Below are 20,467 nucleotides of genomic sequence, written 5' to 3'. Positions count from 1 at the left end.
TATGTCAAAAATCAAATAAATCTTTTTTTCCGGTGGATGCTGCAGCACCCTCAGCACCCCTACTTCCCGTGGCTATGTGTACATATATATGTATATGAGCTGGATTGCCTGTCTGCAATTTAGTTTATTTTCGTTTGTGCTCGTTAGCATGTCTAGCTAGCAGCCCTCCATGGAAATTCGCATGTACTTGTGCTAATTCCGTTAGCATTCTGGTAATGGACGCCCGATGGGATTTTTTTGTTGTTGCGATTTTTCGAGCCCCCTTGTGCACTAAGCCGGTAATACCATACATCCTGGTGTGAGAGAAGGACGGTATTACAACATGAACATCTGAATACCGCCCAGCCCTACTTCACAGGCTCATAATGAAACTGAAGGAGGTTTGACAGCATCTGGCGTGCGTGGGCAAGAGGAAGCAAAAGACCAGAGTGATGACCTGAAATAACTTGTCGACAGGAAGTTGGTCGTATTGAAATATCTATGGTACTTAAGTGCTGCAAACACCTCATAAGGTGTGTGTGTCTGCTCTAAAGTAGCAGCAAAGTTCTATGTCTTTTTTATCTACCTGCCACAGTGGCTGGTGGACCAAAAATGTCATTTTACACCCTGCTCCAGACTAACCTTTCCCCCCCGGTGCCCACTAACCTTTTCCCCCCCGGTGCCCACTAACCTTTTCCCCCCCGGTGCCCACTAACCTTTCCCCCGGTGCCCACTAACCTTTCCCCCGATGCCCACTAACCTTTCCCCCGGTGCCCACTAACCTTTTCCCCCCCGGTGCCCACTAACCTTTCCCCCGGTGCCCACTAACCTTTCCCCCGGTGCCCACTAACCTTTTCCCCGGTGCCCACTAACCTTTTCCCCCCCGGTGCCCACTAACCTTTTCCCCCCCGGTGCCCACTAGCCTTTCCCCCGATGCCCACTAACCTTTCCCCCGGTGCCCACTAACCTTTTCCCCCCCCGGTGCCCACTAACCTTTTCCCCCCCGGTGCCCACTAACCTTTTCCCCCCCGGTGCCCACTAACCTTTTCCCCCCCGGTGCCCACTAACCTTTTCCCCCCCGGTGCCCACTAACCTTTTCCCCCCCGGTGCCCACTAACCTTTTCCCCGGTGCCCACTAACCTTTCTCCCGGTGCCCACTAACCTTTCCCCTGGTGCCCACTAACCTTTCCCCCCCGGTGCCCACTAACCTTTTCCCCCCCGGTGGCCACTAACCTTTTCCCCCCCGGTGGCCACTAACCTTTTCCCCCCCGGTGCCCACTAACCTTTTCCCCCCCGGTGCCCACTAACCTTTTCCCCCCCGGTGCCCACTAACCTTTCCCCCCCGGTGCCCACTAACCTTTTCCCCCCCGGTGCCCACTAACCTTTCCCCCGGTGCCCACTAACCTTTTCCCCCCCGGTGCCCACTAACCTTTTCCCCCCCGGTGCCCACTAACCTTTTCCCCCCCGGTGCCCACTAACCTTTTCCCCCCCGGTGCCCACTAACCTTTCCCCCGGTGCCCACTAACCTTTCCCCCGGTGCCCACTAACCTTTCCCCCGGTGCCCACTAACCTTTCCCCCGGTGCCCACTAACCTTTCCCCCGGTGCCCACTAACCTTTCCCCCCCGGTGCCCACTAACCTTTCCCCCCCGGTGCCCACTAACCTTTCCCCCCCGGTGCCCACTAACCTTTTCCCCCCCGGTGCCCACTAACCTTTTCCCCCCCGGTGCCCACTAACCTTTTCCCCCCCGGTGCCCGCTAACCTTTCCCCCCCGGTGCCCGCTAACCTTTCCCCCCCGGTGCCCGCTAACCTTTCCCCCCCGGTGCCCGCTAACCTTTCCCCCCCGGTGCCCGCTAACCTTTCCCCCCCGGTGCCCGCTAACCTTTCCCCCCCGGTGCCCACTAACCTTTCCCCCCCGGTGCCCACTAACCTTTCCCCCACTAACCTTTCCCCTTTGCCTACAATAGAGATGACGTTGCCTACAATAGAGATGACGTGACTTTGCCTACAATAGAGAAGACTTTGCCTACAATAGAGAAGACTTTGCCTACAATAGAGAAGACTTTGCCTACAATAGAGAAGACTTTGCCTACAATAGAGAAGACTTTGCCTACAATAGAGAAGACTTTGCCTACAATAGAGAAGACTTTGCCTACAATAGAGAAGACTTTGCCTACAATAGAGAAGACTTTGCCTACAATGGAGATGACTTTGCCTACAATGGAGATGACTTTGCCTACAATGGAGATGACTTTGCCTACAATGGAGATGACTTTGCCTACAATAGAGATGACTGCCTACAATAGAGATGACTGCTTACAATAGAGATGACTTTGCCTACAATGGAGATGACTGCCTACAATAGAGATGACTGCCTACAATAGAGATGACTGCCTACAATAGAGATGACTGCCTACAATAGAGATGACTTTGCCTACAATGGAGATGACTTTGCCTACAATAGAGATGACTGCCTACAATAGAGATGACTGCCTACAATAGAGATGACTGCTTACAATAGAGATGAATTTGCCTACAATAGAGATGACTTTGCCTACAATAGAGAAGACTTTGCCTACAATAGAGAAGACTTTGCCTACAATAGAGAAGACTTTGCCTACAATAGAGAAGACTTTGCCTACAATAGAGATGACTTTGCCTACAATAGAGATGACTTTGCCTACAATAGAGATGACTTTGCCTACAATAGAGATGACTTTGCCTACAATAGAGATGACTTTGCCTACAATAGAGATGCATTTGCCTACAATAGAGATGACTTTGCCTACAATAGAGATGACTTTGCCTACAATAGAGAAGACTTTGCCTACAATAGAGAAGACTTTGCCTACAATAGAGAAGACTTTGCCTACAATAGAGAAGACTTTGCTTACAATAGAGATGACTTTGCCTACAATAGAGATGACTTTGCCTACAATAGAGATTACTTTGCCTACAATAGAGAATACTTTGCCTACAATAGAGAAGACTTTGCCTACAATAGAGAAGACTTTGCCTACAATAGAGAAGACTTTGCCTACAATAGAGAAGACTTTGCCTACAATAGAGATGACTTTGCCTACAATAGAGATGACTTTGCCTACAATAGAGATGACGTTGCGTACAATAGAGATGACGTTGCCTACAATAGAGATTACTTTTCCTACAATAGAGATGACTTTGCCTACAATAGAGATGACTTTGCCTACAATAGAGAAGACTTTGCCTACAATAGAGATGACTTTGCCTACAATAGAGATGACTTTGCCTACAATAGAGATGACTTTGCCTACAATAGAGATGACTTTGCCTACAATAGAGATGCCTCTGCCTACAATAGAGATGCCTCTGCCTACAATAGAGATGCCTCTGCCTACAATAGAGATGCCTCTGCCTACAATAGAGATGACTCTGCCTACAATAGAGATGCATTTGCCTACAATAGAGATGCATTTGCCCACAATAGAGATGCATTTGCCCACAATAGAGATGACTTTGCCTACAATAGAGATGACTTTGCCTACAATAGAGATGACTTTGCCTACAATAGAGATGACTTTGCCTACAATAGAGATGACTTTGCCTACAATAGAGATGACGTTGCGTACAATAGAGATGACGTTGCCTACAATAGAGATTACTTTGCCTACAATAGAGATTACTTTGCCTACAGTAGAGATTACTTTGCCTACAATAGAGAAGACTTTGCCTACTATAGAGAAGACTTTGCCTACTATAGAGAAGACTTTGCCTACTATAGAGAAGACTTTGCCTACTATAGAGAAGACTTTGCCTACAATAGAGAAGACTTTGCCTACTATAGAGAAGACTTTGCCTACAATAGAGAAGACTTTGCCTACAATAGAGAAGACTTTGCCTACAATAGAGAAGACTTTGCCTACAATAGAGATGACTTTGCCTACAATAGAGAAGACTTTGCCTACAATAGAGAAGACTTTGCCTACAATAGAGAAGACTTTGCCTACAATAGAGAAGACTTTGCCTACAATAGAGAAGACTTTGCCTACAATAGAGAAGACTTTGCCTACAATAGAGAAGCCTCTGCCTACAATAGAGATGCCTCTGCCTACAATAGAGATGCCTCTGCCTACAATAGAGATGCCTCTGCCTACAATAGAGATGCCTCTGCCTACAATAGAGATGCCTCTGCCTACAATAGAGATGCCTCTGCCTACAATAGAGATGCCTCTGCCTACAATAGAGATGACTCTGCCTACAATAGAGATGACTCTGCCTACAATAGAGATGACTCTGCCTACAATAGAGATGCATTTGCCCACAATAGAGATGCATTTGCCTACAATAGAGATGACTTTGCCTACAATAGAGATGACTGCCTACAATAGAGATGACTTTGCCTACAATAGAGATGACTTTGCCTACAATAGAGATGACTTTGCCTACAATAGAGATGACGTTGCCTACAATAGAGATTACTTTTCCTACAATAGAGATTACTTTGCCTACAATAGAGAAGACTTTGCCTACAATAGAGAAGACTTTGCCTACAATAGAGAAGACTTTGCCTACAATAGAGATGCATTTGCCTACAATAGAGATGCATTTGCCTACAATAGAGAAGACTTTGCCTACAATAGAGAAGACTTTGCCTACAATAGAGATGACTTTGCCTACAATAGAGATGACTTTGCCTACAATAGAGATTACTTTGCCTACAATAGAGAATACTTTGCCTACAATAGAGAAGACTTTGCCTACAATGGAGAAGACTTTGCCTACAATAGAGAAGACTTTGCCTACAATAGAGAAGACTTTGCCTACAATAGAGAAGACTTTGCCTACAATAGAGATGACTTTGCCTACAATAGAGATGACGTTGCGTACAATAGAGATTACTTTGCCTACAATAGAGAATACTTTGCCTACAATAGAGAAGACTTTGCCTACAATAGAGAAGACTTTGCCTACAATAGAGAAGACTTTGCCTACAATAGAGAAGACTTTGCCTACAATAGAGAAGACTTTGCCTACAATAGAGATGACTTTGCCTACAATAGAGATGACTTTGCCTACAATAGAGATGACGTTGCGTACAATAGAGATGACGTTGCCTACAATAGAGATTACTTTTCCTACAATAGAGATGACTTTGCCTACAATAGAGATGACTTTGCCTACAATAGAGAAGACTTTGCCTACAATAGAGATGACTTTGCCTACAATAGAGATGACTTTGCCTACAATAGAGATGACTTTGCCTACAATAGAGATGACTTTGCCTACAATAGAGATGCCTCTGCCTACAATAGAGATGCCTCTGCCTACAATAGAGATGCCTCTGCCTACAATAGAGATGACTCTGCCTACAATAGAGATGCATTTGCCTACAATAGAGATGCATTTGCCCACAATAGAGATGCATTTGCCCACAATAGAGATGACTTTGCCTACAATAGAGATGACTTTGCCTACAATAGAGATGACTTTGCCTACAATAGAGATGACTTTGCCTACAATAGAGATGACTTTGCCTACAATAGAGATGACGTTGCGTACAATAGAGATGACGTTGCCTACAATAGAGATTACTTTGCCTACAGTAGAGACTACTTTGCCTACAGTAGAGATTACTTTGCCTACAATAGAGAAGACTTTGCCTACTATAGAGAAGACTTTGCCTACTATAGAGAAGACTTTGCCTACTATAGAGAAGACTTTGCCTACTATAGAGAAGACTTTGCCTACAATAGAGAAGACTTTGCCTACTATAGAGAAGACTTTGCCTACAATAGAGAAGACTTTGCCTACAATAGAGAAGACTTTGCCTACAATAGAGATGACTTTGCCTACAATAGAGAAGACTTTGCCTACAATAGAGAAGACTTTGCCTACTATAGAGAAGACTTTGCCTACAATAGAGAAGACTTTGCCTACAATAGAGAAGACTTTGCCTACAATAGAGAAGACTTTGCCTACAATAGAGATGCCTCTGCCTACAATAGAGATGCCTCTGCCTACAATAGAGATGCCTCTGCCTACAATAGAGATGACTCTGCCTACAATAGAGATGACTCTGCCTACAATAGAGATGACTTTGCCTACAATAGAGATGCATTTGCCTACAATAGAGATGCATTTGCCCACAATAGAGATGCATTTGCCTACAATAGAGATGACTTTGCCTACAATAGAGATGACTTTGCCTACAATAGAGATGACTTTGCCTACAATAGAGATGACTTTGCCTACAATAGAGATGACTTTGCCTACAATAGAGATGACTTTGCCTACAATAGAGATGACTTTGCCTACAATAGAGATGACTTTGCCTACAATAGAGATGACGTTGCCTACAATAGAGATTACTTTTCCTACAATAGAGATTACTTTGCCTACAATAGAGAAGACTTTGCCTACAATAGAGAAGACTTTGCCTACAATAGAGAAGACTTTGCCTACAATAGAGATGCATTTGCCTACAATAGAGATGCATTTGCCTACAATACAGATGCATTTGCCTACATCTGAATGTGCACTCATATCATGGGGTTATTTATCTGGGGCTAATTCACCACCCGAGTAAGTGGGAACTCCACACGTTAGCTAGATTGAGAGTGGGATGAGTGTCTCGCTCGTCACAGAACCAGTTCCCTGCGAAACAGGCACAAGGCAGGGACTTTCATTACAGGGATCATAAGGATAATGCACATTACTGTTTGACCAAGTCAAAAAAACAACCTCGTACGTTTGGAGTGAGGTGACCACGGAGAATGTGCAGCTCGCGTGGATGGCTACTTGCACAGCCAAGTCAAAGGATCCCAAAATGGGACTATATGGTTGCAGTCTGGAGCCCTGAGCAGGTTTTGTTCCTCTTGAGCGTAAAAGTGTTTGTTTCTGGATAAAGGTGGGTGTGGGGACGGTTTAAGCATGGACGCACACTTTTTCTGTTATGATTAGACACTTCCTGTATAGTGACGAGAGATGGAAAGACAGAACAGGGGGGGGGGGGTTGTCTACATGGATATATTGAAGGAAAGACATTGTGAGCCGGAAGAGCGAGAGAGCCGGGAGAAAGATGGGAGTGAGAGAGAGGGAGAAAGACAAATGGAGCGTCCTACATCAAAGGACTGGAGTGAGAGAGTGGAAATGGATGGAGGAGAGGTGTGTTTTGAGTGGACTGTTGAGCTGTGAGGTAGAGAGACTTAGTCAACACCTTATATTTAGACCCTTCAGGTGATTCCAGTAATCACACTAAGCACAGAGAAGCATCTCATCCTGTGTGTGTGTGTGTGTGTGTGTGTGTGCGCTCTCTGAGACCATTTTGTTGAATTAGCTAGCGAGCGCTGACGTGTCCTGTGATTGTTAATCCCTGGCTCCAGTGACATATAAAATCTTTCTCTTTCACCCTTATTCCAAATAACACCCGTCGTGCCCGCCCGGGTGTGCGAGCGCCCGCTCATTGCACACACACACACACACACACACCCTCGCTGCAAACAAGGATCCTCTCTGCACACGTTAATCCCGACGTGGGTGTGCGCGAGGTCGCAGTAAGGCAAAATTCTTGTTCTCTGGTGTGTGTGTGTCTTGTCTGACTGCGTGCCACTCTGACAGGAACAGAGGAGGACGGGGAGAGGGAGGTGCTTGGCCTGGAGAGGAAATACTGTGTAGGGTCTGGAGAAGAGATAAAGGAGAGGGGGAAGAGGAGAGAATAAAGTGGTTTTGTTTTTCCTCCCTGCTTGTGTCTGCCTGTGTGTGTCTGTCTGCCTGTGTGTGTCTGTCTGCCTGTGTGTGTCTGTCTGCCTGTGTGTGTCTGTCTGCCTGTGTGTGTCTGTCTGCCTGTGTGTCTGTCTGCCTCTGTCTGTCTGTCTGTGTCTGTCTGCCTCTGTCTGTCTGTCTGTGTCTCTGTGTCTGTCTGTGTGTGTTCACACCGCTGGTCAGATGGACGCCGTTGGAGAAAGAAGACCCACAAACGCTGAAGTGGCGCGTCAAGCAGTATGTAGGGGTGGGGGTTAGCTCTGTGTCAAGCAGTATGTAGGGGTGGGGGGGTTTAGCTCTGTGTCAAGCAGTATGTAGGGGTGGGGGGGGGTTTAGCTCTGCGTCAAGCAGTATGTAGGGGTGAGGGGGGGTTTAGCTCTGCGTCAAGCAGTATGTAGGGGTGGGGGGGGGTTTAGCTCTGTGTCTAGCAGTATGTAGGGGTGGTGGGGTGGGGTTTAGCTCTGCGTCAAGCAGTATGTAGGGGTGGTGGGGTGGGGTTTAGCTCTGCGTCAAGCAGTATGTAGGGGTGGGGGGGGGTTTAGCTCTGCGTCAAGCAGTATGTAGGGGTGGGGGGGGTTTAGCTCTGCGTCAAGCAGTATGTAGGGGTGAGGGGGGGTTTAGCTCTGCGTCAAGCAGTATGTAGGGGTGGGGGGGGGTTTAGCTCTGTGTCTAGCAGTATGTAGGGGTGGTGGGGTGGGGTTTAGCTCTGCGTCAAGCAGTATGTAGGGGTGGTGGGGTGGGGTTTAGCTCTGCGTCAAGCAGTATGTAGGGGTGGGGGGGGGTTTAGCTCTGCGTCAAGCAGTATGTAGGGGTGGGGGGGGGTTTAGCTCTGTGTCTAGCAGTATGTAGGGGTGGGGGGGGGGTTAGCTCTGTGTCAAGCAGTATGTAGGGGTGGGGGGGGGTTAGCTCTGTGTCAAGCAGTATGTAGGGGTGGGGGGGTTTAGCTCTGCGTCAAGCAGTATGTAGGGGTGGGGGGGGGTTTAGCTCTGCATCAAGCAGTATGTGGGGGTGGGGGGGGTTTAGCTCTGCGTCAAGCAGTATGTGGGGGGGGGGGTTTAGCTCTGCGTCAAGCAGTATGTGGGGGTGGGGGTGTTTAGCTCTGTGTCAAGCAGTATGTGGGGGGGGGTTTAGCTCTGCGTCAAGCAGTATGTGGGGGTGGGGGGTTTTTAGCTCTGCGTCAAGCAGTATGTAGGGGTGTGGGGGGGGGTTTAGCTCAGTGTCAAGCAGTATGTAGGGGTGGGGGGGGGGTTAGCTCTGCGTCAAGCAGTATGTGGGGGGGGGGGTTTAGCTCTGCGTCAAGCAGTATGTAGGGGTGGGGGGGGGTTAGCTCTGCGTCAAGCAGTATGTAGGGGTGGGGGGGGTTAGCTCTGCGTCAAGCAGTATGTAGGGGTGGGGGGGGTTAGCTCTGCGTCAAGCAGTATGTAGGGGTGGGGGGGGTTAGCTCTGCGTCAAGCAGTATGTAGGGGTGGGGGGGGTTAGCTCTGTGTCAAGCAGTATGTAGGGGTGGGGGGGGGGTTAGCTCTGCGTCAAGCAGTATGTAGGGGTGGGGGGGGGGGTTTAGCTCTGTGTCAAGCAGTATGTAGGGGTGGGGGGGGTTAGCTCTGTGTCAAGCAGTATGTAGGGGTGGGGGGGGGTTAGCTCTGCGTCAAGCAGTATGTAGGGGTGGGGGGGGGGGTTAGCTCTGCGTCAAGCAGTATGTAGGGGTGGGGGGGGTTTAGCTCTGCGTCAAGCAGTATGTGGGGGGGGGTTTAGCTCTGCGTCAAGCAGTATGTGGGGGTGGGGGTGTTTAGCTCTTGTGTCAAGCAGTATGTGGGGGTGGGGGGGGTTTAGCTCTGCGTCAAGCAGTATGTGGGGGTGGGGGGTTTTTAGCTCTGCGTCAAGCAGTATGTAGGGGTGGGGGGGGGGGTTTAGCTCAGTGTCAAGCAGTATGTAGGGGTGGGGGGGGGTTAGCTCTGCGTCAAGCAGTATGTGGGGGGGGGGGTTTAGCTCTGCGTCAAGCAGTATGTAGGGGTGGGGGGGGGTTAGCTCTGCGTCAAGCAGTATGTAGGGGTGGGGGGGGTTAGCTCTGCGTCAAGCAGTATGTAGGGGTGGGGGGGGTTAGCTCTGCGTCAAGCAGTATGTAGGGGTGGGGGGGGGGTTAGCTCTGCGTCAAGCAGTATGTAGGGGTGGGGGGGGGTTAGCTCTGCGTCAAGCAGTATGTAGGGGTGGGGGGGGGGTTAGCTCTGCGTCAAGCAGTATGTAGGGGTGGGGGGGGGTTAGCTCTGCGTCAAGCAGTATGTAGGGGTGGGGGGGGGGGTTAGCTCTGCGTCAAGCAGTATTTAGGGGTGGGGGGGGGGGGATTTAGCTCTGCGTCAAGCAGTATGTAGGGGTGGGGGGGTTAGCTCTGCGTCAAGCAGTATGTAGGGGTGGGGGGGGGGTTAGCTCTGCGTCAAGCAGTATGTAGGGGTGGGGGGGGGGGGGGTTTAGCTCTGCGTCAAGCAGTATGTAGGGGGGGGTTTAGCTCTGTGTCAAGCAGTATGTGGGGGGGGTTAGCTCTGCGTCAAGCAGTATGTAGGGGTGGGGGGGGTTAGCTCTGCGTCAAGCAGTATGTAGGGGTGTGGGGGTTAGCTCTGCGTCAAGCAGTATGTAGGGGTGGGGGGGGTTAGCTCTGTGTCAAGCAGTATGTAGGGGTGGGGGGGGGTTAGCTCTGTGTCAAGCACTATGTAGGGGTGGGGGGGGGTTTAGCTCTGCGTCAAGCAGTATGTAGGGGTGGGGGGGGGGGGTTTAGCTCAGTGTCAAGCAGTATGTGGGGGGGGGGGGTTTAGCTCTGCATCAAGCAGTATGTGGGGGTGGGGGGGGTTTAGCTCTGCGTCAAGCAGTATGTGGGGGGGGTTTAGCTCTGCGTCAAGCAGTATGTGGGGGTGGGGGGTTTTTAGCTCTGCGTCAAGCAGTATGTAGGGGTGGGGGGGGGGGTTTAGCTCAGTGTCAAGCAGTATGTAGGGGTGGGGGGGGGTTAGCTCTGCGTCAAGCAGTATGTGGGGGGGGGGGTTTAGCTCTGCGTCAAGCAGTATGTAGGGGTGGGGGGGGGTTAGCTCTGCGTCAAGCAGTATGTAGGGGTGGGGGGGGTTAGCTCTGCGTCAAGCAGTATGTAGGGGTGGGGGGGGTTAGCTCTGCGTCAAGCAGTATGTAGGGGTGGGGGGGGGTTAGCTCTGCGTCAAGCAGTATGTAGGGGTGGGGGGGGGGTTAGCTCTGCGTCAAGCAGTATGTAGGGGTGGGGGGGGGGTTAGCTCTGCGTCAAGCAGTATGTAGGGGTGGGGGGGGGTTAGCTCTGCGTCAAGCAGTATGTAGGGGTGGGGGGGGGGTTAGCTCTGCGTCAAGCAGTATTTAGGGGTGGGGGGGGGGGATTTAGCTCTGCGTCAAGCAGTATGTAGGGGTGGGGGGGGTTAGCTCTGCGTCAAGCAGTATGTAGGGGTGGGGGGGTTAGCTCTGCGTCAAGCAGTATGTAGGGGTGGGGGGGGGGTTAGCTCTGCGTCAAGCAGTATGTAGGGGTGGGGGGGGGGGGGTTTAGCTCTGCGTCAAGCAGTATGTAGGGGGGGGTTTAGCTCTGTGTCAAGCAGTATGTGGGGGGGGTTAGCTCTGCGTCAAGCAGTATGTAGGGGTGGGGGGGGTTAGCTCTGCGTCAAGCAGTATGTAGGGGTGTGGGGGTTAGCTCTGCGTCAAGCAGTATGTAGGGGTGGGGGGGGGTTAGCTCTGCGTCAAGCAGTATGTAGGGGTGGGGGGGGTTAGCTCTGCGTCAAGCAGTATGTAGGGGTGGGGGGGGGGGGTTAGCTCTGCGTCAAGCAGTATGTAGGGGTGGGGGGGGGGTTAGCTCTGTGTCAAGCAGTATGTAGGGGTGTGGGGGGTTAGCTCTGCGTCAAGCAGTATGTAGGGGTGGGGGGGGTTAGCTCTGCGTCAAGCAGTATGTAGGGGTGGGGGGGGTTTTAGCTCTGCGTCAAGCAGTATGTAGGGGTGGGGGGGGGGTTTAGCTCTGCGTCAAGCAGTATGTAGGGGGGGGGGGGTTTAGCTCTGCGTCAAGCAGTATGTAGGGGTGGGGGGGGGGGTTAGCTCTGCGTCAAGCAGTATGTAGGGGTGGGGGGGGTTTAGCTCTGCGTCAAGCAGTATGTAGGGGTGGTGGGGTGGGGTTTAGCTCTGCGTCAAGCAGTATGTAGGGGTGGTGGGGTGGGGTTTAGCTCTGCGTCAAGCAGTATGTAGGGGTGGTGGGGTGGGGTTTAGCTCTGCGTCAAGCAGTATGTAGGGGTGGTGGGGTGGGGTTTAGCTCTGCGTCAAGCAGTATGTAGGGGTGGTGGGGTGGGGTTTAGCTCTGCGTCAAGCAGTATGTAGGGGTGGTGGGGTGGGGTTTAGCTCTGCGTCAAGCAGTATGTAGGGGTGGGGGGGGGTAAGCTCTGCGTCAAGCAGTATGTAGGGGTGGGGGGAGGGTTAGCTCTGCGTCAAGCAGTATGTAGGGGGGGGGGGTTTAGCTCTGTGTCAAGCAGTATGTAGGGGTGGGGGGGGGTTAGCTCTGTGTCAAGCAGTATGTAGGGGTGGGGGGGGTTAGCTCTGCGTCAAGCAGTATGTAGGGGTGGGGGGGGTTAGCTCTGCGTCAAGCAGTATGTAGGGGGGGGGGGGTGTTTAGCTCTGTGTCAAGCAGTATGTAGGGGTGGGGGGGGGTTAGCTCTGCGTCAAGCAGTATGTAGGGGTGGGGGGGGGGTTAGCTCTGCGTCAAGCAGTATGTAGGGGTGGGGGGGGTTAGCTCTGTGTCAAGCAGTATGTAGGGGTTGGGGGGGTTAGCTCTGCGTCAAGCAGTATGTAGGGGTGGGGGGGGGGTTTAGCTCTGCGTCAAGCAGTATGTAGGGGGGGGGGGGGTTTAGCTCTGCGTCAAGCAGTATGTAGGGGTGGGGGGGGGTTAGCTCTGCGTCAAGCAGTATGTAGGGGTGGGGGGGGGTTAGCTCTGCGTCAAGCAGTGTGGGGGGGGGGGTTAGCTCTGCGTCAAGCAGTATGTAGGGGTGGGGGGGGGGTTTAGCTCTGCGTCAAGCAGTATGTAGGGGTGGGGGGGGGTTAGCTCTGCGTCAAGCAGTATGTAGGGGTGGGGGGGGGGGTTTAGCTCTGCGTCAAGCAGTATGTAGGGGTGGGGGGGTTAGCTCTGCGTCAAGCAGTATGTAGGGGTGGGGGGGGGTTTAGCTCTGCGTCAAGCAGTATGTAGGGGTGGGGGGGGTTAGCTCTGCGTCAAGCAGTATGTAGGGGTGGGGGGGGGGTTTAGCTCTGCGTCAAGCAGTATGTAGGGGTGGGTGGGTTTAGCTCTGCGTCAAGCAGTATGTAGGGGTGGGTTTAGCTCTGCGTCAAGCAGTATGTAGGGGTGGGGGGGGTTGGCTCTGTGTCAAGCAGTATGTAGGGGTGGGTTTAGCTCTGTGTCAAGCGGTATGTAGGGGTGGGTTTAGCTCTGCGTCAAGCAGTATGTAGGGGTGGGTTTAGCTCTGCGTCAAGCAGTATGTAGGGGTGGGTTTAGCTCTGTGTCAAGCAGTATGTAGGGGTGGGTTTAGCTCTGCGTCAAGCAGTATGTAGGGGTGGGTTTAGCTCTGTGTCAAGCAGTATGTAGGGGTGGGTTTAGCTCTGTGTCAAGCAGTATGTAGGGGTGGGGGGGTTTAGCTCTGCGTCAAGCAGTATGTAGGGGTGGGTTTAGCTCTGTGTCAAGCAGTATGTAGGGGTGGGGGGGGTTGGCTCTGTGTCAAGCAGTATGTAGGGGTGGGTTTAGCTCTGTGTCAAGCGGTATGTAGGGGTGGGTTTAGCTCTGCGTCAAGCAGTATGTAGGGGTGGGTTTAGCTCTGCGTCAAGCAGTATGTAGGGGTGGGTTTAGCTCTGTGTCAAGCAGTATGTAGGGGTGGGTTTAGCTCTGCGTCAAGCAGTATGTAGGGGTGGGTTTAGCTCTGTGTCAAGCAGTATGTAGGGGTGGGTTTAGCTCTGTGTCAAGCAGTATGTAGGGGTGGGGGGGTTTAGCTCTGCGTCAAGCAGTATGTAGGGGTGGGTTTAGCTCTGTGTCAAGCAGTATGTAGGGGTGGGGGGGTTTAGCTCTGTGTCAAGCAGTATGTAGGGGTGGGGGGGTTTAGCTCTGCGTCAAGCAGTATGTAGGGGTGGGTTTAGCTCTGTGTCAAGCAGTATGTAGGGGTGGGTTTAGCTCTGTGTCAAGCAGTATGTAGGGGTGGGTTTAGCTCTGTGTCAAGCAGTATGTAGGGGTGGGTTTAGCTCTGCGTCAAGCAGTATGTAGGGGTGGGTTTAGCTCTGTTTCAAGCAGTATGTATGGGTGGGTTTAGCTCTGTGTCAAGCAGTATGTAGGGGTGGGTTTAGCTCTGTGTCAAGCAGTATGTAGGGGTGGGTTTAGCTCTGCGTCAAGCAGTATGTAGGGGTGGGTTTAGCTCTGCGTCAAGCAGTATGTAGGGGTGGGTTTAGCTCTGTGTCAAGCAGTATGTAGGGGTGGGTTTAGCTCTGTGTCAAGCAGTATGTAGGGGTGGGTTTAGCTCTGTGTCAAGCAGTATGTAGGGGTGGGTTTAGCTCTGCGTCAAGCAGTATGTAGGGGTGGGGGGGGGTTAGCTCTGTGTCAAGCAGTATGTGGGGGGGGGGTTAGCTCTGCGTCAAGCAGTATGTAGGGGTGGGGGGGGTTAGCTCTGTGTCAAGCAGTATGTAGGGGTGGGGGGGGGTTAGCTCTGCGTCAAGCAGTATGTAGGGGTGGGGGGGGGTTAGCTCTGCGTCAAGCAGTATGTGGGGGGGGGGTTAGCTCTGCGTCAAGCAGTATGTAGGGGTGGGGGGGGGTCAGCTCTGTGTCTAGCAGTATGTAGGGGTGGGGGGGGGGTTAGCTCTGTGTCTAGCAGTATGTAGGGGTGGGGGGGGGTTAGCTCTGCGTCAAGCAGTATGTAGGGGTGGGGGGGGTTAGCTCTGCGTCAAGCAGTATGTAGGGGTGGGGGGGGGGGTTTAGCTCTGTGTCAAGCAGTATGTAGGGGGGGGGGTTTAGCTCTGTGTCAAGCAGTATGTAGGGGTGGGGGGGGGTTAGCTCTGCGTCAAGCAGTATGTAGGGGGGGGTTTAGCTCTGTGTCAAGCAGTATGTAGGGGTGGGGGGGGTTAGCTCTGCGTCAAGCGGTATGTAGGGGTGGGGGGGGGTTAGCTCTGTGTCTAGCAGTATGTAGGGGTGGGGGGGGGGTTATCTCTGCGTCAAGCAGTATGTAGGGGTGGGGGGGGGGTTGGCTCTGTGTCAAGCAGTATGTAGGGGTGGGTTTAGCTCTGCGTCAAGCAGTATGTAGGGGTGGGGGGGGGGGTTAGCTCTGCGTCAAGCAGTATGTAGGGGTGGGGGGGGTTGGCTCTGTGTCAAGCAGTATGTCGGGGTGGGTTTAGCTCTGTGTCAAGCAGTATGTAGGGGTGGGTTTAGCTCTGCGTCAAGCAGTATGTAGGGGTGGGGGGGGTTTAGCTCTGTGTCAAGCAGTATGTAGGGGTGGGGGGGGGTTTAGCTCTGCGTCAAGCAGTATGTAGGGGTGGGGGGGGTTTAGCTCTGCGTCAAGCAGTATGTAGGGGTGGGGGGGGTTAGCTCTGTGTCAAGCAGTATGTAGGGGTGGGGGGGGTTAGCTCTGCGTCAAGCATTATGTAGGGGTGGGGGGGGTTGGCTCTGTGTCAAGCAGTATGTAGGGGTGGGGGGGGTTAGCTCTGCGTCAAGCAGTATGTAGGGGTGGGGGGGGGTTGGCTCTGTGTCAAGCAGTATGTAGGGGTGGGTTTAGCTCTGCGTCAAGCAGTATGTAGGGGTGGGGGGGGGTTAGCTCTGCGTCAAGCAGTATGTAGGGGTGGGGGGGGTTGGCTCTGTGTCAAGCAGTATGTAGTCGTGGGTTTAGCTCTGTGTCAAGCAGTATGTAGGGGTGGGTTTAGCTCTGCGTCAAGCAGTATGTAGGGGTGGGTTTAGCTCTGCGTCAAGCAGTATGTAGGGGTGGGTTTAGCTCTGTGTCAAGCAGTATGTAGGGGTGGGTTTAGCTCTGCGTCAAGCAGTATGTAGGGGTGGGTTTAGCTCTGCGTCAAGCAGTATGTAGGGGTGGGTTTAGCTCTGTGTCAAGGCCTTATGCACTTTGTACTACAGAGGGGAAATATGATGATTCGCTCATCATCACGATGTTCATCAGTCCAGTCACCTCCCCGGCTGGACCATCTCACGGTCTCGTGCTGCCGTAGCTCGGCGTTTGCCACAGAACCTCCTTTCTTTTTATTTTTTTTTAACTGGGTGTGTTTGTCTGATTTATAACGTGTGCAGCTAGCGACTCGAACGGCGTCTCCTCAGACGGCGCCTTTTTTTTTAAGTGACTCAGTGGGACAAATGACAAAAGAGATGAGATGCGATTCCCTCCGTTCTGAGGTAGTAAACAGTGCATCGTTCTCCCTCCCCCCTCTCTCTTTCTCTCTGGGAGGTAATGAAGAGACGCTGCTCATGACAGCTCAGTTAAAAGACATGCCTCTGAACTGCTATGTTTTTTGGGGGGGGGGGGGGCTGGGTGTGTCCGTGCGTGGCTCACACGCATAGTCTATGAGCAGAGGTCTTGTTTTACATCGATTTAGCCAGAAAATCCCTAGATTTGCGAGCGACTGTTTATCTGGAACCTGTGCCTTGCGCCATTCTCTTTAAATTTCCCCCCACATGGGCCGGCCCCCCCTTGGCATTTTGCGTTCCAGCCAATGAGCTTCAGCCCCTCCATTTGAGTGACAGCTTGCCAGAAGCACACACGGCAGAGGGAGTGCAAGGATATGGCGCACATATACAATGTAATACGCCCATTTTCGGGGACCACTTTTGCCTGGTGAACGCCCCTTTCAGAACTACTGGCTAAAAAAGTATGCCAAGTACCCGAGAATCTCTTTAACCGCAGCACACTCGTTCATCTAGTTTGGTGTGTCTGTGCGTGCGTAAGTGTTAGCCTGAGTGTGTTTTGTGTGTGTGTGTGTGTGTGAGGGTACTCTGTGTGTACAGTGTTACTGTGAGATGACTCCATTCTTTAAACAACCTTGTCTTCCTGTGACAGGGAGGCCAGAGTTGACTGTTGTGGTGTTTTGTGTACAGTGACAGTCGCTCGTAGAGAGGAGAAGTGTGACTGTTGTGGTGTTTTGTGTACAGTGACAGTCGCTCGTAGAGAGGAGAAGTGTGACTGTTGTGGTGTTTTGTGTACAGTGACAGTCGCTCGTAGAGAGGAGAAGTGTGACTGCTGGTGAAGACTGTTCTAACGTCCTCTCTAACGTCCTTCTCTTTTTTCCCCTCTCTCCTCTACCCATCCTCCTCCACCTGTCCCTCCTCCTCGCCCCCAACTTCTGGTAGCCAAGGTTTCTACCCGGGCAGGGTTGTCGCATGTGCTTCCTGGTGGGCGGCGAGGCCTAGTCGAATCAATTTATGGGATGTCGTCTGACAAAATGGACTGGATCTGTATTGCTCTGCTCCCGGTGGTTTTAGGGCCGCTCGTATTTGGACCTTATCTGTAAACCCACGCTACGAGTTCTACCACTGCAGAGAAGAGTGATTAGGCGGGGGAAGGATTTGGAGCGAAGGGGAAGACGACGCCCAGTAGCATACGTGTTTTTGTCTCTGCAAGGTTGTTCCCCGTGTCATCTCGTTAGCCCGTCTATTTTAGCGGCAGTAATGCTAATTAGCTAATGCCCCGGGAAGAGATGGGCGCACGCGCCGGGAAGGCAACGGGTGGGTTACCACGGCGACCCCCGGGCTAGTTTCTGAGCGCTGTTTCCGACGGGTTCCAGTAGATGGTGTGTGTAGCGAGCGTTTTTTTTTTTTTTTATATACATTTTTTTTGTTGTGATAATATGCAGACTGTAGAGGTTCGAGCTGACGGCGCTATCACTCCCTGTCATTGTGGTCCTTCTGAGTCACATTGCAGACTGTGTGTGTGTCTGATAGGGGATTGGCTCAATGAGATGAGAATCTTGTTCTGTTAAGGCCAATCCACTACAGGCCTAAGTCTCGAAGGAAAGGGCTGTGTGTGGAAGTCAACTCCGGCTGCTTTGTTGGCAGTGGCGTGGACTTCTCCTGCAGTTAATTCAAAACACACACACACACACACACACACACACACACACACACACGTGTACACAAATAGAATTGTATAATTGGTATCGTAATGTCAAAGAAACAACTATGTGTGTGTATTCTCGCTGACGGTGTGTTTCTCTGTTTTCAGGTTTTCTGCTGTTCAAAGATTTCTGTTTGACTGAAATCGACGAGGCCGTGCCACAGCTCAAGTTCTACGAAGAGGTAGGAACATGTACACTACATGACCAAAAGTATGTGGACACCTGCCCGTCAAACATCTCATTCCAAACTCAAGGACATTAATATGTTGTTGGTCCCCCCTTTGCTGCTATAACAGCCTCCACTCTTCTGGGAAGGCTTTCCACTAGATGTTGGAAACTTGCTGCAGGGACTTGCTTCCATTAAGCCACAAGAGCATTAGTGAGGTCGGGCGATTAGGCCTGACTCGCAGTCGGCGTTCCAATTAATCCCAAAGGTGTTTGATGGGGTTGAGGTCAGGGCTCTGTGCAGGCCAGTCAAGTTCTTACACACCGATCTCAACAAACCATTTATGTATGGACCTCACCTTGTGCAGGGGAGCATTGTCATGCTTAAACAGGAAAGGGCCTTCCCCAAACTGTTGCCACAAATGAGGAAGCACAGAATCATCTAGAATGTCATTGTATGCTGTAGCATTAAGGTTTCCCTTCACTGGAACTAAGGGGCCTAGTCCTAACCATGAAAAACATCCCCATACCATTATTCCATCTCCACCAAACTTTACATTTGAAACTATACATTGGGTCAGGTAGGCTTGTTTGCGGCTGCTCGGCCATGGAAACCCATTTCACGAAGCTCCCGACCAACAGTTCTTGTGTTGACGTTGCTTCCAGAGGCAGTTTGTAACTCGGTAGTGAGTGTTGCAACCGTGGACAGATGATTTTTGCACCCTACAGCACTCGGCGGTCCCGTTCTGTGAGCTTGTGTGGCCTTACCACTTCCTGGCTGAGCTGTTGTTGCTCCTAGACTTCCACTTCACAATAACAGCACTTACAGTTGACCGGGGGCAGCCCTAGCAGGGCAAGAATTTGACGAACTGACTTGTTGGACAGGTGGCATCCTGTGACTCAGCCATGATTGAAATTCACTGAGCTCTCCAGTACGTGCCATTCTACTGCCAATGTTTGTCTATGGCGATTGCACGACGGTGTGCCTGATTTTACATGCCTGTCAACAACGGGTGTGGCTGAAAGAGTCTGGATCCACTCGTTTGAATGGGTGTCCACATACTTTTGTAGATAACTTGTATATCTTTCAATCTGTCTGCCTCAACTGTCTGTCTCTTTACCCCTCGCTTTCTCACTCTCACTCTCTCTCACTCACTCACTCACTCACTCACTCACATTGGTCAGAGATCAGGAGTCTAGTATGTTGTCCGTTGGATTTGTGGGCATGTGAGACGTTTGAGATTAGGCTAATTCCATGGTGTGTTTCAGAGGAAGTGTGTGTGTGTGTTAACCCCTGTGTGTGTCAGATTAAGGACTACGAGAAGTTGGACTCTGAAGAGGAGAGGTTGTGCCGTAGCAGACAGATCTATGACGGCTACATCATGAAGGAACTCCTCTCCTGCTCACATGTAAGGACACGGCGTCAACACGGGACACACGCCCAACACAGCGTAACCGAGTCACACCCACGTCAGCCTGAAATGTGTTTATGTTCCTCTCAGGGAGGAAGTTTACATGATTAGACACAATGGAACACCCCAACCGTACTAAAACCGTTGGAATGCCAAACTGCACTGGGAATGACTCATTTATTGTTGCTATATTTGTTTCACCCCCCCCATATTCTTGTGGATTCACCCTTTCCCTCTGTTTCTGTCTCTCTCAGGCCTTCTCTAAGAAAGCAGTGGATCACGTTCAGACTCACCTGGCCAAGAAGCAGGTGCCTCCCTCTCTCTTCCAGGTGAGTAACACGCGCTCACGCTCTGACTCCCATTTGTGTGTCTGCGCAGCCCCAAACCCGGGGGGGACGCGAACTCTGCTGCTTTTCACGGCAATATTCGCCGTTTCGGTTCCCCAAAAAATCCACGCGAATCGTGTGGATGCGAAGCAGCACCAGCAGCAACAACAACAACAAACAGGTTATGATGGGAGGGTCTGTTTCTCATGTGGAAATCATTGGCTGAGCACAGAATGCATCCCTACGCTCCCTCCAAAAAGAACCCGAAACGGACTTCAGAGTGTGAAGTTGGTCGTATTTAGAGTGTGAAGTTGGTCTACTAAAGTGCCTATTTACATAGTTTTGTTCACGCGCTAGGTCATTTTTTTCAAGGTTTACGTTTGAAGCGGCTGCCTGCCAAGAGACGTTGGAGATTCTCCACCGTTGCTGCGGCAATCTCCCGCTCTTAAAGGGACAGCGGAAACATTTTGCGTCTCACCTAAGCAACTCCTATTTGAGCGTGCGTTGTGCCTGATTCAGCGTTGACCACTCCAAAAACCATTTATTCAATTCACATTGTAGCCGTATTTCTTACCGTTGAAACGCTCCTCCTCCACGTACTTTCCGTGGCGCTTGTGTACTCCGTTGTTTCAGTTAAATGAGTTACCGTATTCTAATACCGGTTAACACCGAAAGTGCACCTGGCAATGTATTGGGGATGCGAGACGTGATTTGAGTCTTAACTTTTCCTCAGGCA

The 20,467-nt window shown here is 51.3% G+C and overlaps 1 protein-coding gene across 6 annotated transcripts in view; it reads left to right on the top strand.

Moving 5' to 3' along the window:
- The window catches only part of LOC110512753 (beta-adrenergic receptor kinase 2), a 96,826-nt gene that overhangs the window by 28,119 nt on the left and 48,240 nt on the right, over positions 1 to 20,467 (top strand). For all 6 annotated transcript variants that reach the window (XR_005040356.1, XR_005040357.1, XR_005040358.1 and 3 more), the window contains 3 exons: positions 17,936 to 18,009; positions 19,301 to 19,402; positions 19,660 to 19,734. Coding sequence is in view for 3 of the 6 variants with exons in the window: in XM_036967333.1 (XP_036823228.1) it covers positions 17,936 to 18,009; positions 19,301 to 19,402; positions 19,660 to 19,734 (251 nt within the window). In the remaining 3 variants the exon portion in view is untranslated. The remainder of the gene's footprint in view (positions 1 to 17,935; positions 18,010 to 19,300; positions 19,403 to 19,659; positions 19,735 to 20,467) is intronic.

This window comes from Oncorhynchus mykiss, chromosome Y, assembly GCF_013265735.2.
Source record: "Oncorhynchus mykiss isolate Arlee chromosome Y, USDA_OmykA_1.1, whole genome shotgun sequence".
NCBI classification, from domain to species: Eukaryota; Metazoa; Chordata; class Actinopteri; order Salmoniformes; family Salmonidae; genus Oncorhynchus; species Oncorhynchus mykiss.
Note: the sequence above shows the minus strand (reverse complement) of the source record. Positions and strands in the feature narration are given on the sequence as shown.